Genomic DNA, 26,248 nt, shown 5'->3' with positions numbered 1-26,248 from the left:
TTTAAGTGCTCTTTTTCCTTTGCCTACGTCAATGCTTTTCAAATATGGTGAAGGGCCATTAAAAAAATTTCCAGCCTAATGTGGGTAAATACTTTCAAAAACATTATACACACAAATTAGAAAATCGATCACATGCTTAGATATCGCAGCAATGGCAAAGCTTCTCAGTGCTTATTCTTAATTATGGTGCCTGTTTTGTCATGGACAGGCTAACTGCATCCACACTGGTCTGAGGACTACACTACTTCACACGGGTCTAGACTAACTCTCCCTTTTCCCTGCCTGGTGAACCACCACCCAACCACTCGCAACATCCATCACCACTGCCTCCATTATGCTTTCCCTCACATTTATGCCCCATAATCACATCCTATTCAATATACCCACCACCTTTTAAAAAAAATACCCGTTATAACTTATCACATGTTATTACAATTTTCCGGTCAAATGTCAAAGAGCAACAAAAGCTCTTTGAAGTTAGGGATATGTGCAAGTCATCCCTGCATCCTGAGCCTTGTGCCTGTCATGGGATAGAAGCTTAGAAATATAATTAGCAAATAAATGTGTCCAACACACCTCTGGCGACACACAGACAGGCAGAACTGCAGCAACTCTAAACAGACCTTTAATGACTGGGGCGTGGCTGGACCTAAACGTTGAATGGTTTAGAGCACTGGGGACTGAAGTCAAGCAATCAGTAGGCCGTCTGAGACTGCTGCTGGCGGTAGCCACCCCGGCGCATGTAGCCCTCATTTTTGCGGTAGCCATCCTTCTGGTCTGCAGGAGAGAGATGGGGAGGGGAGGGGGTGAATGTCAAGGGAGAGGCAGTAAGGGGGCCAGGACCCTGGGAGCGCAGAGGGGATGGAAGCACTCACCTCGGAAGTAGCCACCATAGGTACCCTGCTTGTGGTCAAACACCCGCTCATTGTTTTCCACCAGGCTGCCCAGCTTCTCAGCCAGCTGCAGTGCCAGGTTCTGCTGGGCAGTGGGCTCAGTGCGGTGCATCACCACTGTCTGTGTCGGCTGGTCCAGGGAGGCCTGACAGAAGTGAGGCAGAGGAAGGGACAGATCAGTCTCCTGTACTCCAATCTCTCCACGACTCCACCTGGCCATGTGCCCATGCTGATGGCCTTACCATCAACTCCTCGTTAATGATCATCTTGCTGATGATGGAGTGTACAGTGGGCAGGTCCAGTTCAAACATGTCAGACAGTGTCTCCATGCTGGGGAGAAAGAAGGCCAAGAACAGGGAGCAATTAGGACCCTCGACCACAAAGCTGGGGCTCCTGTGCCTCCTCAGGGCCCATCCTACCTGATGGAGTCATAGACACTGCTGTAGGTGAAGAGGTAGGTCCGCAGTGACTCTTCCTGGATCTTCCTGTGGGGAGAAGGGAGAAAAGAGAAAAGGGGGAGATCTTCAGTGAAGGAGACCAAGTCTTTTCTTCCCCACCCACTAGGGTCTTGTTCTCTGCTCACCTAACCAGCATGGCTCGGACTTTGTCAGCCTCCGGGAAAAGGTCCCACACTTTGCCATTCATCTTCTCGTTGATGATAAAACTGTGGCAGGTCTTCCAGTCACCCATCTTCATGGCCTTGGAGGCAGCGACCACATGTTCCCTCATTGACTCGGGGGGACCTGAAAGGTTGGGAATGAGGAAGGGCCTAGGGAAACTTGGGATGAGGGCTCCTTCCCCAACACGCACTATTTAAGGAGGAACCCAGGCTAAGAGAGTAAACAACTGGACTGACACTCTCCCAGCTCTCCATTAAGTAGCCATGTGACTGTACAAGTCACTTAATATCAGAATAACTGTATTTACATTTAGACTTAGTCTATGATGTGCCTCAGGGGATTGGTGAGTTCCTTGAAAATGCTGACAAATTGCTGTGTGTACCCTTATGCACATTTTCCTAGGAAAGGGTCCACAGCTTTTATCAGATTCTTACAAGGTTCACTGACCTTAAAAAAATATCTAACATCCACTGCAGGCAGTAGTAGAGAGGCAGGGAATGTGAACCAAGAAGCCCTAAGAGATGCTGGACATACAGATTTTCACTGGTCATTTTCCAATTAATAAAAACAAAGTAAAGCATCACTACATAACCCAAACATAATTTTTCTGAAGTGCGCCTGCACTTAATATGACCATACACACAACCAGTAGAGGACAAATCTGTAGAGGGACGTGGCTGTGGACAGTAAGACTGGCTCAGTTGCCAAGTCCTTCCATGCACCAGCCTTACAGGAAGGGCGCAATTCAAATTCCTTTCCCAGTGAAATCACAACTCACTCAACCTCTGGACTGAAAGATCGGATCTCTAAAAGTGCTCAAAGAAGCCAATGTTAGATTCTTGAATGCCAAGGGTCTAGTTAGTTAGCTAAAAAATAATATGGATGAAAGGGAAAAAGAGGAAAAGGTCAGAGAGACACATACCAGCTGTGTTAACCCTGGGTAAAGTCACTTAACTTTTGTGCCTCAGTTTCTTAATCAGGAAAAGGGGGGTCACAATAGTATCTGCATAGCGTTATGACTAATGAAGAATAAATGAATTATTATTATTTATAAAACACTTAGTGCCAGGCAGAAAAAAGTACTACGTAAGTTTATACTAAATTAAAAATATTGTTGGAATCAGCTCATGGAGACTTTAACTTCGTGACTAAGGAGGCTGGACTTTATTCTATAGACAATGAAGAACTTCTGAAGGTGCTGGGGGTGTATAACACCATACACTTGGTAGAAAGATACTACTGACAAATACAGACTGAAGGGGAAAATGATAGGAAGCAGGGAGCTTAATCTGTAAGCTAAGACGTGTCCTATGGTAAGAGACCATGGAGACTACTTAGTAAAAATGATGCTTTTAGGCCATACATGGAGATGCCATTAAATCAAATGGAATCATCTTGTGGGAAAGTTTACTCCCTTTGTCTTCTTAATCCTTTGATTACAAGCAATCAAGGAACAAATGAGCAAAGCCTGCTGCACTACAGAGCCCCACACTCACCCAGCAAGGGCTGTCGCTCGCCCACCCGCAGCTGGTGGTGGAACTGCTTGCTGATCATGCGTCGGCGGGCGTCACTCTCATGGGCGGCCATGTAGGGGATCTCCAGGAGCATGGCTGACACCAGGTAAACACACTCCAGCAGCTCCAGATTTATGTGCAGGTGGAAGGGCACCTGCCGGCGCCGCTCCACCTTCTCCTGCTCCTGGTTGCGCTCCTGCAGGCTGCGCAGCAGTAGGCCCTGACCCAGAAGCTCCTTGGCCCGGCCGCTTGACTGGATGTCCAGCAGGGCATTGTGAGCATCCTTGGTCAGGCCTTGGCGGAAGGCACAGATGCCCAGCTGCACCATGGTGCGGTTGTACAGGATCTAAGAGCAAAGGGCAATGAACTCAGAGGTGATAGCCACAAGGTAAGTCTTTCACAGGGTTAGGACAGAGAACAAAATAGACCAGTTCCTCCCCTTCCATGGAGCTTACACTCTAGGGACAGAGGTGTGGAGGACAAAATAAGCATAATATACAGGTGGTGACCCAAGCTAAGGAGAAAAATAAGGCAGATGAGGGAGTTAAGAAGGGAGTCTGAGTGGTGGCAGTAGTGGTGGGAACTCACAATTTTATGTAGGATAACTAAGAAAGGCCTCATTTTGAAGGGGATGTTTAAAAATAAAGACCTGGGCTTCCCTGGTGGCGCAGTGGTTAAGAATCTGCCTGCCGATGCAGGGGACACGGTTCGATCCCTGGTCCGGGAAGATCCCACATGCCGCGGGGCAACTAAGCCCGTGCACCACAACTACTGAGCCTGCACTCTAGACCCCGTGGGCCACAACTACTGAAGCCCATGGGCTTAGAGCCTGGTCTCTGCAACAAGAGAAGCCACCACAGTGAGAAGCCTGCACACCACAACGAAAACCCAACGCAGCCAAAAATAAATAAATTACATTAAAAAAAATACATACATAAATACGTACATACGTACATACATACATACCTAACAGAAAAAGAAATAGCAAGTCATGCAGATCTCTGGAGGAGGAAGAATATTCTAGGAAAAATGAAAAGTAAGTGCAAAGGCCCTATGCCAGACGTATTCAAGGACAAGGAATGCAATATGGCTAGAGCTGGTAAAAGATGTAATCAGAAACTGGAGGCTGGGCAAGCACAGGGCATTGAAAGCCATGTTAAAGATTTTAAGATGGGGCTTCCCTGGTGGCGCAGTGGTTGAGAGTCCGCCTGCCGATGCAGGGGCCACAGGTTTGTGCCCCGGTCCGGGAAGATCCCACATGCCGCGGAGCGGCTAGGCCCGTGAGCCATGGCGGCTGAGCCTGCGTGTCCAGAGCCTGTGCTCCGCAACGGGAGAGGCCACAACAGTCAGTGAGAGGCCCGCGTACCGCAAAAAAAAAAAAAGATTTTAAGATGGGAAACCACAGGAAGCTTTTGAGCAAATAAGTGACATAATTTGACTTTACTAACAGGGTTACTCTAGCTGCTGCATTAAGAACAGCCTGAAGGGGCTTCCCTGGTGGCACGGTGGTTAAGAATCCGCCTGCCAATGCACAGGACATGGGTTCGATCCCTGGTCCGGGAAGATCCCACATGCTGTGGAGCAACTAAGCTTGTGTGCCACAACTACTGAGCCCACATGCCACAGCTACTGCAGCCCGCGCGCCTAGAGCCCGTGCTCCGCCGCAACAAGAGAAGCCACCGCAAGGAGAAGCCAGCACACTGCAACAAGAGAAAGCCTGCACACAGCAACAAAGACCCAATGCAGCCAAAAATAAATAAGTTTATTTAAAATTAAAAAAGAAAAAAAAAAAAAAGAATCTGCCTGCCAAAGCAGGGGACATGGGTTTGAGCCCTGATCCGGGAAGATCCCACATGCCGCGGAGCAACTAAGCCCATGCGCCGCAACTACTGAAGCCCGTGCGCCCTAGGGCCCGGGCTACGTAACAAAGAGAAGCCACTGCAATGAGAAGCCCGTGCATCGCAATGAAGAGCAGCCCCAACTCGCCGCAACTAGAGAAAGCCCGTGCGCAGCAATGAAGACCCAATGCAGCCAAAAATAAATTAATTTAAAAAGTAAAAGGAATAAACATTAAAAAAAAAAAAAGAAAAAGAAAGAACAGCCTGAAGGGATATAAGGGCAGAAGCAGAGAGAGAGACTGGGAACATGATGGTGGCTTAGACCAGAGAGTGGCAGTGGAAGTGATAATAAGTGGTCAGATAGGGATTTTCAACACAAATGGGTGGGGAATCAAATGTGAGAGAAAAACAAGAATCAAAGATGAATTCAAGGCTTCTGGGCCTAGGCAACGGAAAAGATGGACTTGTCAATAATTAAGATAGGGAAGACTGTAGGTAGTACGGATTTTCGTTGGGGGGAAAGACCAAGTCTTTACTGACAACAAAAATATAGAGGTCAATACCGGTCATGAACTTAGATACAAAGAGCCCTAAAAAAATATCAGCAAGCAAAATCCAGCAATACATAAAAGAGATAATATACCACGACCAAGGAGGATATATCACGGGAATGAAAGTATAATATAAAAATCTAAAATCATAGTTATTCACCATATAAACAGAATAATGGAGAAACAACTGTGCATTATTTCAATAGATGCAAAAAAGATTTTGACAAAATTCAACACCTATTAAGGACAAAAATTCCCAGCCAACTAGGATCAGAAGAGAACTCCATCAATCTGAGAAAGTCTATCTACAAAAATACTATCTATAAAAATAGGTAACATTCTTCTTAATGGTGAAATGCTCACTGCTTCTCTGCTGATACTGGGAAGGAGGCAAGATGTCTGCTCTCACTTCTATTCAGCACTAAGTATTAAAGATTTGAGTCACTACAATATGGCAAAAAAGAAACAAAAAAGAAAGAAAAGTCTCAGAGACTGGTATAGTAATAAAACTGTCCCTATGTGCAGATGACACGATTAATTCAGTAAAAAAAACTTAAGCAATCTATAAAACACTAGACCCAATACAGCTGTCCCTCAGTATCCATGGGGAATTGGTTCTGGGACCCTCCATGGATACCAAAATCTGCAGATGCTCAAGTCTCTTACATGAAATGGCATAGTATTTGAAAATAACTTACGGTACGTCCTCCCATGTAATTTAAATCATCTGTAGATTACTTGTAACACCGAATACAATGTAAGTGCTAGGTAAATAGTTACCAAACAAGGCAAATTTTGGTTTTTGGGGGGAACTTTCTGGAATCCCTCCCCCTCCCCACAAATATCTTCAATCTGCAGTTGGTTGAATCCGCAAATACAGAGGACAGAAGGCCAGACTAAAACTGAATTTAGCAAAATGGCAAGATCCAAGGCCAATGTAAGAAAATTAACTCTATTTTTAGACACTGGTAGTTAACAATTTTAAAATGAAATTAACAGAGTTCCCTGGTGGTCTAGTGGTTAGGATTCAGTGCTTTCTCTGCCGTGGCCCAGGTTCAATCCTTGGTTGAGGAACTGAGATCCCGCAAGCCGTGTGGACAAAATAAAAAATTAAATTAAATTTAAAAATTGCCTTTACGACAGCATAAAAAATCGTATAATTCTCAGGAATAATTTTTTAAAAGATGTGTATTACCTCTGCAGAGAGAAACTGAAGAAATTAAATGAAGAATAACACGTAAGATCAAAAGGTTCAAAGTTGTTAAGGTGTCAGTTCTCCCAAAATTGATTTACAGATTCAATATAATCCCAGCAGGCATTTTTGCACAAATTGACAAGCTGATTTTGAAATTTATGTGGAAGTGCAAATGTCACAGAACATTCCAACTATTCTTAAAAAACAACAAAGTTGGAGGAGTCATACTACCTGACTTCAAGACTTACTCTAGGGACTTCCCTTGTGTCGCAGTGGTTCAGAATCCGCCTGCCAACGCAAGAGACACAGGTTCCAGCCCTGGTCTGGGAAGATCCCACATGCCGTGGAGCAACTAAGCCTGTGTGCTACAACTACTGAGCCTGCGCTCTACAGCCTGCAAGCCACAACTACTGAGCCTGAGTACCACAAGTACTGAAGCCTGTGCGCCTAGAGCCCATGCTCCACAACAAGAGAAGCCACTGCAATGAGAAGCCCACACACCACAACGAAGAGTAGCCCCTGCTCGCCACAACTAGAGAAAGCCCGGGTGAAGCAACGAAGGCCCAACGCAGCCATAAACTAATTAATTAAAAAAAAAGACTTAACTCTAAAGGCACAGCCATCAAGACAGTGTGGAACTGGCATAAGGAAGGACAAAAAGATGAATGAATGGAATAGAATAGAGAGCCCAGAAATACATTTATAGGGTCATGTGGTTGGTTTTTCATGTGGTTTTCCACAAAGGCACCAAAGCAATACAATGGGGAAAGAACGTCTCTGACCCTGACTTCACACCATACGCAGAAAACACAGACCTAAATGTGAAAGCTAAAACCACAAGAACTTCCAAAAACTAAAAATAAAAAAATATCTTTATGAATTGCTAGTAGGAAAAAGTTTCTTTAGATAGGACCCAGAAAATAACCAAAAGAGATAAAACTGATATATTAGAATATACATCAAAACACATGGTTAAGAAAATGAATAGGCAAACCACACACTGGAAAAAAATATTTGGAAAACATTTATCTGACAAAGGACTGGTATCCAGGATATATAAAGATTTCCTACAACTCAATAATAAAAAGATGAATAATCCAATCTTTAAAACAGGGGGGCGGGCAAAAGTTGACCAGACATCTCACAAAAGAAGATATATAAAGGGCCAATAAACATTTAAAAAGCAGTAAATTTCAATAGTCATCAGGGAAATACCATTAGATACCATCTCAATGGTATCTCAATACCATTGAGATACCATTAGACAACAACCATCATGGCCAAAATTAAGAAGACTAACAACACTAAATATTGACAAGGTAAAAGGGAAAAATGGTACAACCATTTCTGAGTTTCTTTCCTTTTTAAAATTTATTTATTTATTTATTTACTTTTGGCTGCCTTGGGTCTTCACTGATGCGCGCGAGCTTTCTCTAGTTGCAGCGAGCTGGGGCTACTCTTCGTTGAGCAGAGTACTCAGTACTGAGCGGGGGCTCAGTAGCTGTGGCTTGCAGGCTCTAGAGCACAGGCTCAGTAGTTGTGGGCTTAGTTGCTCTGTGGCATGTGGGATCTTCCCGGACCAGAGCTCGAACCCGTGTCCCCTGCATTGGCAGGCAGATTCTTAACCACTGCACTACCAGGGAAGTCCCATTTTTGAGCTTCTTATAAAACTGGACATACACCTACACTATGATGCAGTAATTCCACTCTTAAGTATTTACCCAAGAGAAACCATACATCCACACAAAAGCTTCATTTATAATACCCCAAACTGGTTGATCACTTATCTATCAAGAGAAAAATCAAGAACCTGTGATAAATTCATACAATGGAATAAAAAATAGGAGTGCTATTCAAAAAGCACCACCAGACAGGCTTACCAAATGTTTTACACATAAATACCTCACAATTGTTCTAAACACACACTTATAGGGTCTATACCTAGACACAACTGTAATACTCCTACATAAAAATGTCCTCACAACGCTGCCACACACAAAATTTTATGTTTCACACATCACACTGTATTTGGGTCCTTGTCCTTCTCAGTTTAACTGCTTAAATGCTTTTTCATCTTTTTAAGTAAGATGATCTCCTAATGTTTGTTCCAAACCAGACACGTAATAATTATAATAAATGTTAGTTGAACCCAAATTCTATCCCAGAGGACTCTATGTTAACATGTAGGAGAATCAAAGAATGCTAGCACTCGGGAAGGACCAAGTGTCTCCCTGTATCTGCATTAGCCAGACAGGTGGCTAATCTGCCTGAGCCACTTCGCCTGAACAGAGTGGACGGGGGGCCTGGCCTGGGCTTCCCTTTGCCACCAGGGCCAGAGCGCCTCCTTCCCATCCTACCTGTACTGGCGGGTCCGCGTGCTGAATGTTGTCTTGTAGGTGGCTCATGAGCATGAGGTCACGGGCCTGGTACCAGCGGGAGTGCAGAGCATGATGGTAGATATGGCAGAGGATGGCGCATGTGCGGATTCGGTCTGTGCGGTCCTTGGCATAGATGTACTTGCACAGTCTCTCCATCAGCACAGCTGAGTCCTCGCCCTCATTTTCGGCCTGGTCTTGCTCTGACTGGAGGGGTAGGGGGTGGGGGGAGATATTGTTGGAGGAGGAAATATGGCAAGGACAATGGTTGTAAATGGCTCAGCCTTCAGCAACCAAAGACGAGACTCCATCCAGCCTCTTCCTAGTCCCTCTGCTCCACCAGAGACAGTCCCCAGGGAATAGAAGATCTGCCATGAAGTCCTAACAGACATGCAGAACCGATGGACACACCCCTCTCCCCTCTGACATGGTGGCCAAGCACTTACCTTTGAGGAGCCCTCAGGGGGGGTAAGCTGCCGCTGATGGGCCTTGTAATCAAACTTGTAGTAGGTGTGGAGGATGCGCCTCAAGTAGATGCGACAGATCTCGTCAGTGGTGCCCTTCTCCTCCAGGTAGCGCTGCACACGCTCAATGATGGTGCACACCTGTGCCTCGTCCTTCAGGTGCTCCACGTACTCTGGCAGGGAGAGCACCCACCCTCAGCTTAGCCAGGCACCCAGGCTTTCCCAATCATATGTCCCTCATCAATCCAATTACCTCTGCATGTGTTTTCTGTACCCATCAGAAAAGTCTACTCACTGTGCCCTAAAAATACCATCCTCTCCTGGGACATGTCAAGCTCACTCTCCATTGCTGTCAGGCACTCTCTTCTGCCAATTCCTCCTGATTAACTCCTCCTCCTCCTTCTCATTCGGCTCTCACCTCAAATGTGCCCTACCTACAGATGCTTCTTCAACCATTATCTAAAGCAGCCACCACTCCAGACATACTGTCACATGTCCCGAGCTGAATTTCTAATTCACACTTTACATTATCTACAACTGACTCGTTCATTTTTTTGTAGAACTGCCTTGCTTCAGCACCGAAATGTAAGCTCCATGAGCATGAAGGCCCCAAGCTGTCTTGTTCATCAATACACCTTTGACTTGGTGGACACATGTGGACACTCACATTTTACTGTGTAAATGTCCTGCATTTCCCCATTCTAATGCTTAAGGCGTACAAGCTAAACAAGCCAAGTGGACAGAGATCATACCCCAACAGTTCTCAAAGTAGCAGACAGCAGCATCACTTAGGAACATGTTAGAAATGTAAAATGTGAGGCCTCACCCAGACCTATTGAATCAGAAGCTACGGGAGTGGGGTCCAGTATCTTAAAGAGGCCCTGTGGTATGAATGCTGGGGTGAGGAAGGGCTGGCTTTCCGAACATTCTCACTTAGTACAATCTTTCATTTTAATCCCTGCACTTTTCCTCTCACTGATGCCCATGCTTGCTCGGGCTCACCTTGGGAGTGAGGATCAGTGTTTTGCATTATCTTGGTAAATTCTTCATCCATTCGTTCCACCAGAGTTAGGATACAGCCACGGACACGCAGTGGCTGAAGAGAAGGCGAAGGAGGAAATAAATTAGCCCAGATTCCAGTCCTGAACTTCAACCCTTCTGTCTCCAACAAACCTTCCCAAAGCAGACAACACACACTTCCAAATAGCCTGCCAAATCCCCTCTTTACCTGGTCAGCGTTATGCAGGTTCTCACTCTCTTCCAGAATGTTCTCTCCAATAAAGATGTTGGGGTTTGCAAACAGTATGTCCATCAGCTCATTGATACAGTCCAGACACTTCTGCCACATCTCAGGCTGCCAAGAGATCAGACAGCAGTCAGAGGTGTGAAGGTGGAACAAGGAGATGCCTCCCAAGAGCCCTACACCAGGAATCCACAGGCCTTCAACCACCAAGACTGCTCCAACAGTCCTTGAGTCTTGAGTCACCAGCCACCTTCCCATGACCCACCAGCTCTGCTGTGGGATGCTCGTTATTGTTCTCACCTTCATGTATGTGGCCAGGTTGGGGTTGTAGTCATAAAGAGAGGCAATGATATTGAACTTGATCTTGACGGTGACACCCTCTCCCAGGTTGTTTTCAGAAGCAATCTGAACCAGCAGCTGTAGCAGCTCAATCTGGGCTGCACTGGAGGGGTACAGAATTGGGTGAGGCACAGGAAACAAATAAAAATGTCTTATCCTGTCATACAGCACGCCCTCTTCAGACAAGAAAGGCAGACTCATTCTCAATACCCACCCCTAGCCTCACCACCTGTATACTTGCTTCTCCCTCATAAATTCCAAACAGAAATAGCAATAATGCTAACAATCTAACATCCTCTTCAGTCACTGAATAACTAAAGAAGATGAGTATTATTCCCATTTTACAGATGGGAAAACAGCCCCCAAAGGTTAAGTGATTGATCTAAGGTCAAACGGAATGTGAACAGCAGAAAATAGACTGGTGTAGTCCAAGTACATCATTCCTTCTACTGTAGCCACACACAGATCTTCCCAAAATAGCACTATTTCCCCACCAACCTCCATCCACTCTGTGTCTTAAGAGAAAATGAGCTTTCACCCTGTAATGACATAGCCCAGGCCCACGAATCTTACCGATCAGTTCCCTTCTTGCCTCGTGCCTGTAGGATCTCATTCAGTTTCTTGATGACAACAGCGTGGGTGATCTCAGTTCCCTTGGCAAACATTTTTGGCTTCTCCTAGGTAACACACAAGTTATGTGCAGACTGACAGAAACCTGTTCTTGCCTTAATTGTTCTCCTGAATCCGACCAGGAGGGTACCTGTATGCTCTCCCAAACTGTTTCCCAATTCCTTTTCGTTCTAAAATCCTCACCTTAACCAGGGGCACTCCACCCCGGACCCTTTCCCACTCCCCGCCTTCATTGTCTTCCTCCTCCTCATCCAGGCGCTTGGATTTCCTATCATGCTTCTTCTTGGCTTTGTCCTCCCGTTTCTTCTCAGCTGCCCTCTTGTCCTCCTCTGTGGTGGGGGCCCTGCCAAGAGACACAGGAGAAGATGAAGGATCAGCCCCCTCTCCACCTTGAGGCTTCTTCCCCCCGCCAAAATTCCTTTTTCTCTTCCTGGGTCCAAGTTACACTCTACAAGAATGACCTATGAATAACTGTAACCATAACCAAAGCAAAGACCACTAAGCATTTGAATCTGCCAGACCACTTACCAAGGTCTGTTACCATATTACACTAAGCAACTCATATGAAGGAACGAGTATGGCCTAGTTTAATAAGACAGAGGTGCTAACCAGGCCGCCTCAGACACAGAAACAGCCTGTCATGTTGCTCCACAACTAAACTCTAAGGTTTTCCAAAGAATCCATAGGCAACACAGTTGTCCTTTGGTACTAGTTACTCTGTCCAGACTAATCTTTTTTTTTTTAAATAAATAAATCTATTTATTTACTTATTTATTTATTTAGTTAGGGCTGCGTTGGGTCTTTGTTGTTGTGCACGGGTCCTCTCTAGCTGCGGCTAGTGGGGGCTACTCTTTGTTGCAGTGCGCCATCTTCTCACTGCGGTGGCTTCTCTTGTTGCGGAGCACGGGCTCCAGGCATTGTGGCTCCAGGCTCTAGAGCGCAGGCTCAGTAGTTGTGGTACACATGCTTAGTTGCTCCACAGCATGTGGGATCTTCCTGGACCAGGGCTTGAACCCATGTCCCTGCATTGGCAGGGAGATTCTTAACCACTGTACCACCAGGAAATCCCCAGACTAATCTTTTTATCACCAACTGATTTATCAGTTTAAAATCCGTGCTTAGAAAAAAAAAAGTGCAAAAAAATTTTTGCAGTTCCAAGACTGGCTGTTTTTCCCTGCCTTTCTTTCCCCTCTTATGACAATTATTAATATAAATTCTGAATTTAAAAAAAAACTGTTCAATACAACAAAATGTCCCCAACAAAAAAGAAAAAGATCACTGGCTACCTCAAAGTGGACTTAAACTATTTGATGTCTGAAACCATTTCCAGACTTTAATACTTACATAATGAAATATAAACCAAATGACAGGGACAAATTATTTCAAACTTTATAGAGGAAAAAGTCTTTCCAGAAAGACTTGAACAGACATTCAAATTATAATTAAAACACCATTTAAACGTTTATAAATAAATTTCATTTTAACTGCTTAAAAGGTTTGAATATACTTTAGTAATAGTTTATAATTTGCCAGTTGGATTAAAACTTGCCCTTGCCAAAAGATTTATGCCATAATTTTTTGGGGAGGCCATACCACGTGGCTTGTGGGATACTTGTGGGATCTGTTCTCCAACCAGGGACGGAACCCGGGCCATGACAGTGACAGCGCCCAATCCCAACCACTAGACCATCAGGGAACTCCCTATGCCATAACTCAACAGAAGCTTAATGGTTTTCCCTCCTGTACTAATGCAATACTCTCTAATGATAAAAACTCATTTCATAGGTAAAATCCTTTGTAAATCAGCAAAGTATGTTCATTAAGCTGAAACTGCTTGGTCTGCATCATCCATCCCCAAAGCTCTGAGATCACAGGACCTCTTAATTATCCTTGGCCTAAAGTTTTACTCGAAGCCCTCAGGATATTGTGATTCACACCTCTAAAACACAAACTCTCACCCTATGAAATTCTAACTGAAAGACCTAAAACTTGACTTGATCTCTTCCCTATGACAGATTATACCTTGGTATATTCACACCTTGTTAGAATCGATCAGAAAACTGACATTTATGCTCTCAGCTACAGGGACATCACCAAATACACCTCCACCTAAATACACAGCTAAGAAACTGAAGACATTAAGAGACACCAATAGAAGTTAGTCCTAAAACTACACTGAAAAGGACCATTCCACAACCTCTTAACCACAACTATGATCTAGAGCCCCTAGACATACACTCTTCCTTAGGGTCCTAACAACTTGGAGATCCAGTCCCACCAGAGATCTATCCCGAAGTTCACTTTAAAAAAGGCCTCCAGGGGCCTCCCTGGTGGCGCAGTGGTTGAGAGTCCGCCTGCCGATGCAGGGGACACAGGTTCGTGCCCCGGTCTGGGAAGACCCCACATGCCACGGAGCGGCTGGGCCCGTGAGCCATGGCTGCTGAGCCTGCGCTCCTCAACGGGAGATGCCACAACAGTGAGAGGCCCATGTACTGCAAAAAAAAAAAAAAAAAAAAAAAAAAAGAATCTGCCTTCCGATGCAGGGGACGTGGGTTCAACCCCTGGTCGGGGAACTAAGATCCCACATGCCGTGGGGCAACTAAGCCCGCGTGCCGCAACTACTGAGCCCGCAAGCCACAACTAGAGAGAAGCTCACGCCTCAATGAAGAGCCTCTGCACCGCAACAAAAGATCCCGCATGCTGCAGAGAAGATCCCACGTGCCACAACTAAGACCCGACACAGCCAAATAAATATAAAATTAAGTTAAAAAAAATTATGGATCACTATACTGTACACCCCTAACTTATATAATATTATACAGCAACTATACTTCAATAAAAAAACCTTTTTAATGTAAAAATAAATAAAAATAAAAGACAAAAATTAAAACTGAAATGGGAAAAATAAATAAATAAATAAAAGAACTCCACGGGAGCAACAACTTTCAAGGTGATTAAAAGCTTCCTACTCCTCCCACTGTAGCCCGAAGTACCACTACTTTTCTTACTTTTTAAGGAATCTCGACGCCAGCACTGTCTGTTTCCCTTCTTCCTCCTCTGAATCTGAATCAGAAGATGTGGAACCTGTGTCCCAATCTTCATCATCTTCTGAATCTTCTGAGTCCTCATCTTCATCCTTAAAGAAAAGATGATCAGAAGAAACAAGATGGGAAGACTGACTGGTGTCTCTGCTCTCCCTGCTGACACATGTTTCAGAGACGCTCCGGAGCAGCAGAAGAGTGGCTGAAACAACGTATTAAGAGCTGGACTGGACCACCAAGACCCAGAGAGAAGTGGTAACTTGCTCCAGGGACACACAGCTCCCCTGGGGCAGAGCTGGGCCCAGAATCTAGTTCTCCAGATTCCAAGTCACTCAGTGCTCTAATCGAAGAGGAAACCTGTCCCCAGACCAGACTCTGCTAAACCCCACCCCTCTCAACCTTAAGGCTCTGTGAGTCTTTTCTTCTCCCCAGAGACCCAAGAATGGTCCACAGCAGACAAACCACCCCTCAGTGTAACACTGGCTCTTACCTCCATCTTTTTGAGGAACTTCCGACTCTCCCCAGAAGGAGCGTCTGATTTCTTCTTTAGGAAAGTTGCAGCACTGACTCCTTCATCATCCTCATCCTCATCTGAAGAGCCTGGTGGGAAAGGGGAGAGAAAAAAAGAGTTACAATGGTGAAGAGGTGAATGGCAACCAAGAAAACAAGCCAAGGAAACCCTTAATCTTAGACCTCCTAACCATATGCAATTAAGGGTTTTCCTCACTCACTTTTTTTAATATTTTCTTTTTTTTTTGACAGTTTATTGATTGATTGATTGATTGATTGATTTATGGCTGTGTTGGGTCTTCGTTTCTGTGCGAGAGCTTTCTCTAGTTGTGGCAAGCGGGGGCCACTCTTCATCGCGGTGCGCGGGCCTCTCACTGTCGCGGCCTGTCTTGTTGCGGAGCACAGGCTCCAGACGCGCAGGCTCAGTAGCCGTGGCTCACAGGCCCAGTTGCTCTGCGGCATGTGGGATCTTCCCGGACCAGGGCTCAAACCCATGTCCCCTGCATTGGCAGGCAGACTCTCAACCACTGCGCCACCAGGGAAGCCCCTCACTCACCTTCTGAATCCTCCTCATTCTTCTCAGCATCTTCATCTGCAGACTGCTCAGGGTTCTTGACAGAAGGAAATGAGAGAATAATTAAGGATGCCTGCCAACCACCGCATCCCACTTCCTCCACCCCACAGACCTTTCTCATGATTCCTTCTCCAGTCACACACCTCCCGTTTACAAATACTTTTTTGTCTCAGTCATGAGGTCACGGTCCCCAAAGTTCAGAAAGTCTCCCTCTAGCACCCTCACCTGCTTGTAATTTGTAATATGGGACTCAAAATCTCGGTTGTATTTTCGGATCTTCTGGCGCAGGGTGCTCAGGGCCTTAGCATTATTCTTGTTCATCTTCTTCTTCCCTTCCTTATCTTCCCATAGCTGAAGGAAAGAATAGGGAAGAAAGGGAGAACAGGGATCTGAGATTAAGGAGTATTCCCTAAACTTCAGGCTTCACAACTTTTGGGTCTTGCTATCTATAAACATCTATACTACTTAAAAACTATACTTCTTAACTTATTGTTTACCAATGCTTTATTTATGTATCAAAAGTACAAAACCACAAGTAAGAGGTAATATAAAAATATATACAATTAAAATTCTTAACATAAAAAAGTCCCTCTCCTTGCTTCATCCCCCTATTTCTTATGTTCTGGGAAATACTGAATATATGGCAAACAACTCAGAGGAGACATGATCCCTGGGTGTGGGTCAGGAGAAAGCTCCAGGTCCACAATCCCCTTCTAGATCCCCCTGCACCCGTAAGAATCACACCTCATTAAGATAGTCCTCCAGGTCAGCCAGGATTCGGATATAGAACCGGGGGACACCTTCCTTGTCCACAATGCTCTTAGCCTTCCCATATGCTTTTCCTAGGAGCTCAAACTCTTCCAGGCACTTGGTGACATCCCGAATCTTCATGGCATTACGGATGGTCCGGATAAGGTTGGTCAGTTCCTCAAACCTGGTTTGAGAGCCCAATACCACATTGCACATGCCCACCATCACCAACCAGAAAACCCACCACTGCTCCAGAAACTCCCCATCCCCCCGCCTCCCCATGGCCTCACCTCTTATCCTTGGCGCTTCGGACAACTCTCTTGGTATCTTCTTCATCCTCACTCAGCAACAATGGCCTATTTGGAAGGAACAGAGACCATTAACCTCTGTTCCTAGCTCCAGTCTTTCCAAATGATCTCTCTTTTTCTTCTCCGATGGGGCAGGTAGCCCATTCCTACCACGTTCATCTTGTTTTATTCTTCCTCTTCACGGCCTCATCATATAGAACTCAATCTTTTAAGCTTACTTCAAGTAAAGCCTTTTATCAAATGTTGTAACACATTAAAAAAATGATGACCTGTCTCCAGCCTCTCAAACATAAACAAACGAAAGTGCTTATTTACTGTGTCAAAAATGAATTATGTGAAAACACAAGTCACTAAGAATTACTAAAAGAAGTTGAGAAAAGAGGTACTTTACCTAGAATGAATGGAAAAGGTGGTACCTGAACTAGGTCCTAGAAAGCAGTATTGGGGGAGTGTGACAGGCCGAGGGCAAGGAAAGAGTCTCAACGGCTTTGACACCTCCATTACTAGTTATTTTTACTTAATAATTAAAAAACAGACCACAGACAGCATTCAGCTGGCAACAATATCTCTTTTCTTTCCATCTTATTAGCTTTTCCAATTATTTCCTATTTTATAGCAAGTGATGTTGATTTTCCACCTGTGGCACAGATATGAAATCATATTCATGTGGGTATACAGAGATTCTATTTTTCACTTTTAAAAATGAGTTTTAGGGCTTCCCTGGTGGCGCAGTGGTTGAGAGTCCGCCTGCCGATGCAGGGGACACGGGTTCGTGCCCCGGTCCGGGAGGATCGCACATGCCGTGGAGCGGCTGGGCCCGTGAGCCATGGCCGCTGAGCCTGCGCGTCCGGAGCCTGTGCTCCGCAACGGGAGAGGCCACAACAGTGAGAGGCCCGGGTACCGCAAAAAAAAAAAAAAAAAAAAAAAAAAAAAAAGAGTTTTATGCTGAAACAAGACTTTGAAGTGGTATGTATATATATTCTTAAGTACAGGTATGTGACAAAAATAATGAAGGTGGCATGTGTATGGACAGAAGTTTGAGAAACATTCCAACGTTCCAAAGGGAGAAAAGAATTTTAATTTGCAGAGATGGGAGAAGAGTATTTAAATGGAGATAAACAACAGGAAAATACTAATAGATGTTTAAGAACCTCAGAGCCACATCAAGGAACTCCCAGGTATCAAGCGAGTATTGGGAGTTTCTTGCTGATGCAACACACCCAGCCAGTGGGAAACCTCTTCTGTGACTCTATCCTTTGCCTGGTGGGTGGATTCCCACAATTGACAGCACCCTTAGCGTTACGGCTGTCCCTCCAACACTGCTCCGGTCCCTTAAACTCAACATCCTTAGAACCCGCTCTCACCGCCCCCATTTCCATTCCCCTCCCATATACGCGGCCTTCCACAGCCTGCCGAACCCCTCACCCTCCCGAGTAGTCCCCATGGCCCAGGCCCTCACTCACTGTTTGCCGTAGTTACCCCCGACAGGTTTGGTGACGAGCTCCTCCCCGGACAGGGACGACTCGGACTCGCTGTCCGAACCGGTGGTAAAAAACCGCGACATGGCGACGGCGCTGAGCGGCTGCGGCGGGCGCGGCCAGACCTACGGTAGAGCCCGAAAGTCGAGAAGGGGCCCGAGCCGCCACCTCCTGACCCCCATCCTCACCGTCTTCGCACGCACCCCAACCCCGGTCCCCCTCCCCGAAGCAAGAGGCCAAAGAAGTACGTACCAGCTGACCTCCGGAATCACGCTGCTTAACCGAAACAGCCGAAACGCTGCGAGAAGGCGGGAACTTCGCGTCACTTCCGGGGGCATCACACCGCTTAGCCGAAGCAGCGGAAACGCGGCGAGTAGAAGGCGGGATCTCTGCGTTACTTCCGGTAGACGTCGACGAACTATACTGGGCGACTACAACTCCCAGTGGCCCTCGCGCCTCGCAGGGGGCAGGGTCAGGCCTGCAGTAAACTTGGCCGGGAGGAGGCGGTCTCGAGATTCCTGGATTCGACAGCGCTTTGCCCTCGGGTGTTATTGCTCACAGCCAGCCAACCAACCACACACCTCACCTGTGGAATCAGAATTTCAGGGCCAGGTGTTTACTTTCTTAAAGCGCCCACTCGATGCTGTTGAGCTGCAAGGTTTTGGAGCCAGGCTTAGAGCAAACTTCGGATCGGACTTTGTATTCGAATCCCAGCTCCATCACTTACTAGTGTGTGAACCTAGGCAGATTTCCTAACCTCTCTGTGATTCAGTCTCCCCAGGTTAGGACCATAATAGGACCTGCTTCATAGGGTGTTATGAGAATTAAGTGGCTTAGTATATGTGAAGCATTTAGGACAATGCCTTGCACAACATAAGCATATAATAAATATTAGCTAGTATTCATTCACTATTCCACAAATGCTTATGTGACTGTTTTACACTTTTTAAGGTGGTTTCATTCATTCAGCACTTGCTGCATGTCTGGTACTGTTTAGCACTGGGGGTACAATGCTCCCCTGAAAGAAAACTGGGACTTAGCAGATCATGGGAAAGAAGGAGGCCACTTTAGGTAGAGGAAACAGTCTGAACAAAATCCTAGAGACAGGAAAGTTCAGGGCAAGTTCAACAGCTGTTATATTGGGATTAGAATGTGACAGGGTCTTTCCACGCATCCTGGCCTGTCACCCCTGCTCTCTTCCCACTTTCCCCCCTTTTCCTCTCTGTCTCTCTTTCTCTCTCCTTTCCTCTCTTCCTCCCTCCCTCCCCACAGATCCACCTGATGCTGAAGTCAACTTCTTCACCTCCCAAAACAGAAAGGGAATGCACTGAAATGGCCAAGGGAGCTTGAGTAAAGGGTAAAGAAGGTTGAGTGATTTGAAGATCATTGTCACTGAAGATGAAGAAATGCAAATTCAGACTGAAGTAAAGCTACTGATTTTAGAGTGGTTTCTAGTTACTCCCAAGACCCTGATCATTTGCAAAGGAAAAATCATATCCAAACTCTTTATTTTTTACTAATCCTTTACTAAGTCATTATGAAATTTTTCGATTTAACAGGGAGGGGGCTTTTTTCGTAAAATTTTTATTGAACTGTAACATAGATTCAGATGAGTGACAGATCATAAGTGCACAGCTTGATGAGTTTCCACGAAGTGAGCACATCTGTATGCCCACATCAAGAAATAGAACATGACCAGAACCCCACCCAAACTCCCCTCTCGTATCCCCCTCCTGTCACTACCCAGCAGGCTTCTTAAATTTTTTTATCGTGAAATACTTCAAACATAGAGACAAGAATAAACACTATTTTAATGAACACCTATGTACCGGCAATACACGAAGCATTGTCAAAACTTCATGTGATACCACATACCACATTCTGCTGTGGTTCTTTTGTTTTTTTGTTTTTTTTTGGTACGCGGGCCCCTCGCTGTTGTGGCCTCTCCCATTGCGGAGCACAGGCTCCGGATGCGGAGGCTCAGCGGCCATGGCTCACGGGCCCAGCCTCTCCACGGCATGTGGGATCTTCCCGGACCGGGGCACGAACCCGTGTCCCCTGCATCGGCAGGCGGACTCTCAACCACTGCACCACCAGGGAAGCCCTCATTTTTTTTTTTTAAAGAAAAAACTTAAATACATTTGGGACATCCTAGTTAAATGAACAATGTTCACTGGACATCCACAAATATCTTTAAAGCACCTACCATGTTCCAGGCCCTTTCATGTGATCATCTCTCTTTATTTGAAAATAATACTTGTACATGATTAAAAATACAAATGATACAAAAGAATATACAGGGAAAAAAAATTTCCTTTCCACGCCAATCTCCAGTTCCTTAGCTTCTCTCCCTAGGGACAAATATAATGATCAGTTTATAGCGTAATTTTCCAGATGTCTCTCTCTGTATTTAGATATGGATACATAAAAGGATATAGATATATGGGTGTATGTATACATGTAAGAATTGTATAAAGATCTATCTATCTATCTCTTGGATGTCTACGTGTGATATTGGATATCAATCTCTGTCGATATATCCTTATCTATATAATCCTTATACATGAACATACATACATATATGTATATCCTTTTATGTACCTATATCTATGTATACAGAAAGACAGGTCGACAGATCTATCGATAACTATTTATCTGTCTATCTATAACCATCTTTCTGTCTACCTAGAGAGAGAGATGGGATAACATGATTTCTTACACAAATCATGTCATATTTTATGTGCTCTTCTACATCTTATTTCATTATTCATATAGCTTACAGCTCATTTTTTAATGCTTATGGATCTCTCATTCTTTTTTTATAAATTTATTTATTTATTTTTATTTTTGGCTGCATTGGATCTTCGTTGCGGTGCACAGGCTTCTCATTGGGTGGCTTCTCTTGTTGCATAGCACGGGCTCTAGGTGCGTGGGCTTCAGTAGTTGTGGCACTCGGGCTCAGTAGTTGTGGCTTGTGGGCTCTAGAGCACAGGCTCAGTAGTTGTGGCTCACAGGCTTAGTTGCTCTGCAGCATGTGGAATCTTCCTGGACCAGGGCTTGAACCTGTGTCCCCTGCATTGGCAGGCGGATTCTTAACCACTGCGCCACCAGGGAAACCCTCTCATTCTTTTTTTTAATTTTATTTTTAATTGAAGTATAGTTGATTTACAATGTTTCAGGTATACAGCAAAGTGATTTAGTTATACATGTATATATAAATAGGTATTCTTTTTCAGATTCCTTTCCACTGTAGGTTATTACCAGACATTGAATATAGTCCCCTGTGCTATACACTAGGTCCTTGTTGATTATCTATTTTATATACAGTAGTGTGTATCTATTAATTCCAAATTCCAAATTTATCCCTGTTCCCTGCTCATTCTTTTTAATGGTGGACTATCGTATCATTATATATCATGAAATATAAAATGTGTTCCTATTAATGAATACCTCTTTTAAATCTTCACAACAACCCTGTAAAGTGGGTATTATTGTCCCAACCCTTTTTTTTTTTTTTTTTTTTTTTTGCCATATGTCACGGCTTGTGGGATCTTAGTTCCCTGACCAGGGATGGAACCCAGGCCCCCTGCAGTGGAAGCACGGAGCCTTAACCACTGGACTGCCAGGGAATACCTTTGTCCTCCTAAGAGACCAAGTGACTTGCCCAGGATCACACTGCTAGCCTGTATTTTAACCCAAATATTATTTCACAGCCATCTGAACTATTGGGAGATTTGCTGTTTTAGAGCTAGACACTAACAATGTTTGAGTTGCCATAACTTGGTATTATGAAGAAGATGGATGGGAGTGAGGACAGCAAAGTAAAAACAACCCCGAGGATGTCTTCCTTTGTGAGTGTAACTAGGTTCTGTAACTGGAGCCAAGCAGAACGTGGGTGTTTTTAACGGATTAATTTTGTTAATGCCTGGATTTTAATGAGGTCCTTAACGGTTCCAGAGCAAGAAGCACACCCTGGAGGAACTTTTGATCAGTCTGGCATCTCCGGTTCATTGTGGGCGTCACATGACCCTAAGCAAATTGCTTCTCTCCAGTGCCTGTAATAATGTAACCAGCAAGCAGAAAGGTGATAATCATTACTGGCAATTGAATAGCAATTTCAAATGCATAAAGGCATGTCAAACTCATAACAAACTTGTAGGTAGGCAGGAAAAGCAGCTATTACTAACCTCATTTTACAAATGAGAAAACTAAAACTCTGAAAGAGCAGGAAATGGTTAAGCTAGTGACAGAGTGAGGTCCTCTGATTTAGAAGCCACAGAAGACTCTTCTGAACGTATAATTTTATTTTCTAATACTGACCACAGTGGAATAAATCATAATTTGGAAAGGGAGTGGACTGAGAGGAGGCAGAGAACAGAGCATGGGGAAGGGAAGGAGGTGGTGTTGACACCTTGTTGGGACTAAATCCTGGGTACCATGCTCTCTTACTCAACTCCAGCCACTGAGGCCTCAGCTCGGGCAGACCCAATACCCCACTTTTAAAACAAATATCTTGAAACATTTTATGAAATTAATAGATAATATAAACTTCTGACACACACTATTTTATTTTACTTTGTGTGTGTTTTATTTTCCCAAATAGCCACCAAGCTCCCTGAAGACAAGGATAGTATCTTGTATGTCTTAGTAGCCCCCTCAGTGCACTTCCCATAGTACGTGTTCAATAATGTGTTCTTTTCATTATTATTATTGAAAGACAATAATAATAATAAATATTGAAGACATATACAGCTGAGTGCACCAATTGTTTTGACTTCTACTGTAATCTATTAGTTTTGCCTTTTCTTGAGTTTCATGTAAAAAGTAGAATTATAAGGTATGTCCTCTTTAGTGTTTGGCTACTTTCAGAAGCCTATAAGATTCATCCATGTTGTTACATGAACTGAAAGTTCCTTCTTTTTTGATTGCTGAATAGTCTTCAATTGCATGACTATGTCACAATGTATTAATTCTGTTGATCTGGGCTCTTTCCAGTCTTGGGCTATTGTGAATAAAGCTTTTATCAACATCTTGATACAAGTCTTTTTATGGACATAAATACTTATCCTCTTGGGTGGGATAGCTGAGTCATCGAGTAAGTGTATATTCAGCTTCAGTAAATACTGCTGTGCTCTAAGTATATTTATAAAGGAAAAATAGGAAAAAATTTTTATTGAAAATATGCATTTAAATATGTAAATGTTGAGACATGATTTCCGTAGAAGATATAAAGAAATAGAGATTTGCACCTATTTGCAATGACATAGTTTGGATTTATGAAACAACGATTATCATCTGAACAAACGTTGAATTTTTTTCTTCATATTTGATATTTTGAAATAAGTATGTGTATATATACTTAGCATTTTTATATGTACTTAGAATCACAGTGAATGAGACACTGGGTGTTGCCTTTAGAGAGGGGATTTTCCAAATACAACAAAAAGCTCTTGGTAACTGTTCAAACAAAATGAAGTACAGTCTTCCTTCAATGAACATGATAGTTGAAATCCTGGAAAATTCACATATATTAAAACCAAGCAAGATATACTTTGGATTCACATGTAAAATGGAATTAGATGTCTGGGTTGCAGGGAGACACTGAAGAGCCACTCAGGCGTAGGAAAATTACTCTTCACACAGGGCCATGTTGTGCATGGCAGGATGGCTAGGCCCTCACCCTCTAAAGGACTCTGCTCCATCTACAGTGAGATTCAAATTCCCACAAACATCCAGAATGACGATAGAGGGCAATACCACCCCACTGAGTACCACTGTTCAAGACCTGTCCTGTAAGAACAACCATCTATGGCTTATTATATTTAACCTAATTAATTAATATTAAATGAAATTAAAAGTTCAGTTTCTCAGTCATACTAACCATATTTCAACTGCTTAAAAACCACACGTAGCAAAAAGTACCCACAGAGAAAAGCCCAGATCCAGATTGTTTCACTAGTTAATTCCTCAAATATTTAAAGAATTAACACCAGTTCTTCACAAACTCATCCCAAAAAATAGAAGAGGGAACACTTCCCAACTCATTCTCTGAGGCTTGCATTGCCTGGATATCAAAACGAAACAAAAATGACACGAGAAAAGAAAATTACAGACCAATTTCTCTTACGAATAGAGGCATAAAAATCCTCAGCAAAATACTAGAAAATCTAATACATAGACCATGACCAAGTGGTATTTATCAGAAATGCAAATTAATTCGCTAATACACCATATCAATAGAATAAAGGACAAAAACCACACGATCATCTCAATAGATGAAAAAAAAAGCAGTTGACAATATTGAAAACCCCTTCATGATCAAAACACCTAACAAACTAGGAACAGAAGGGAACTTCCTCAATATGATAAAGGGCATCCACAAAAAATCCACATCTAATATCATGCTTAATGATGAAAGACTAAAAGCTTTTTCCCTAATATCAGGAACAAGACAAGAATGTCTACTTCTCTTTGAATGTTGAAGAATGTTGTCACTTCTATTTAATGTTGTAATGGAGGCTCTAGTCAAGGCAATTAGGCCAGAAAGTGAAATAAAAAGCATCCAGATTAGAAAGGTTTGCAGAGGACATAATCTTATATATAGAAAATCCTAAGGAATCTACAAAAACCTATTTGAACTAATAACAAGTTCAGCAGAGTTGGAGCATAAAAGATCAATAGACAAAAATCAATTGTATTTCTAGACACTTGTAACGAAGAATCCAAAAAGGAAATTAGGAAAGTAATTCCATGTACAAAAGCACCAAAACGAATAAAATACTTAGGCATAAATTTAACAAAAGAGGTGCAAATATATATGATGAAAACTACAAAGCATTGTTGAAAGAAAATAAAGATCTAAATAAGCAGAAAGACATCCTATGTTCATGGATCATAAATTAGCGCATTCACTGCTGTGGCCTATGTTCAATCCCTGGATGGGGAACTAAGATCCCACAAGCTGAGTGGCGTAGCCAAAAAAAAGAGTTTTTTTAAAAATTTTATTCCACATGTAAGTGAAATCATACAGTATTTGTCCTTATCTATCTGACTTATTTCACTTACTATAATGCCTTCAAGCTTCATCCATGTAGTTGCAAATGGTAGAATTTCCTCATTTTTAACGGCTGAATAATATTCCATTATATGTATATATATATATATATATATATATATATATATATATATATATATATATATATATTCCACAACTTCTTCATCATTCATCCATCAGTGGACACTTAGGTTGTTTCCATGTCTTGGCTATTGTAAATAATGCCACTATGTACATAGGGGTGCAGATATCTTTTCAAATTAGTGTTCTTGTTTCCTTTGGATATATTCGCAGAAGTGGAACTTCTGCATCATATGGTAGTTCTTTTAATTTTTTGAGGATCTTCTATACTGTTTTCCATAGTGGCTGTGCAAATTTACAATCCCACCAACAGTGCCCAAGTGTTCCCTTTTCTATACAACCATGCCAGCATTTGTTACCTCTGGTCTTTTTTTTTTTTTTTTGCGTTATGCGGGCCTCTCACTGTTGTGGCCTCTCCTGTTGCGGAGTGCAGGCTCAGCGGCCATGGCTCACGGGCCCAGCCGCTCCGCGGCATGTGGGATCCTCCCGGACCGGGGCACGAACCCGTGTCCCCTGCATCGGCAGGCGGACTCTCAACCATTGCGCCACCAGGGAAGCCCCGGCCTCTGGTCTTTTTGATGATGGCTATTCTAAGAGGTGTGAGGTGACATCTCATTGTGGTTTTGATTTGCATTTCCCTAATGACTAGTTGGCCGTGCCACTCAGCTTGTGGGATATCAGTTCCCCGACCAGGGATTGAACCCAGGCATGGCAGTGAAAGCCCCGAATCCTAACCACTAGGCCACCAAGGAACTCCCATGAGTTGTGCTGTTGAGCATCTTTTCAAGTA

At 43.7% G+C, this 26,248-nt stretch overlaps 1 protein-coding gene across 2 annotated transcripts; it reads right to left on the bottom strand.

Annotated features, from left to right (window-relative positions):
* Positions 1-607: 607 nt before the first annotated feature.
* LOC132476463 (eukaryotic translation initiation factor 3 subunit C) lies at positions 608-18,658 on the bottom strand. 2 transcript variants are annotated; one of them, XM_060078431.1, is made up of 21 exons: positions 18,576-18,658; positions 18,309-18,448; positions 16,828-16,893; positions 16,532-16,721; positions 16,013-16,138; positions 15,770-15,824; positions 15,194-15,303; positions 14,671-14,798; positions 11,846-12,005; positions 11,606-11,709; positions 10,994-11,135; positions 10,679-10,804; positions 10,453-10,546; positions 9,433-9,623; positions 8,969-9,193; positions 3,010-3,373; positions 1,477-1,636; positions 1,313-1,378; positions 1,136-1,223; positions 876-1,038; positions 608-777 (listed from the first exon to the last, which is right to left on the bottom strand). In XM_060078431.1, exons 2-21 carry the CDS (start codon positions 18,407-18,409, stop codon positions 695-697), a joined length of 2,742 nt encoding a protein of 913 aa, XP_059934414.1. In that variant the 5' UTR covers positions 18,410-18,448; positions 18,576-18,658; the 3' UTR covers positions 608-694. The 2 variants fall into 2 exon arrangements, with proteins under 2 accessions (XP_059934414.1, XP_059934415.1); XM_060078432.1 differs by having other exon boundaries at positions 11,606-11,706.
* Between the last annotated feature and the right edge of the window lie 7,590 nt (positions 18,659-26,248).

Source organism: Mesoplodon densirostris, chromosome 16 (genome assembly GCF_025265405.1).
Source record: "Mesoplodon densirostris isolate mMesDen1 chromosome 16, mMesDen1 primary haplotype, whole genome shotgun sequence".
Lineage (NCBI taxonomy): Eukaryota > Metazoa > Chordata > Mammalia > Artiodactyla > Ziphiidae > Mesoplodon > Mesoplodon densirostris.
Note: the sequence above shows the minus strand (reverse complement) of the source record. Positions and strands in the feature narration are given on the sequence as shown.

Coding starts and splice junctions, on each gene's coding strand:
- LOC132476463 (XM_060078431.1), bottom strand. CDS start 18,409: ATGTCGCGGTTTTTTACCACCGGTTCGGACAGCGAGTCCGAGTCGTCC. Junction 16,722..16,827: donor CGAAGCGCCAAGGATAAGAG/GTGAGGCCATGG, acceptor CTCTCAAACCAG/GTTTGAGGAACTGACCAACC. Junction 1,379..1,476: donor GTCCGAGCCATGCTGGTTAG/GTGAGCAGAGAA, acceptor TTCTCCCCACAG/GAAGATCCAGGAAGAGTCAC.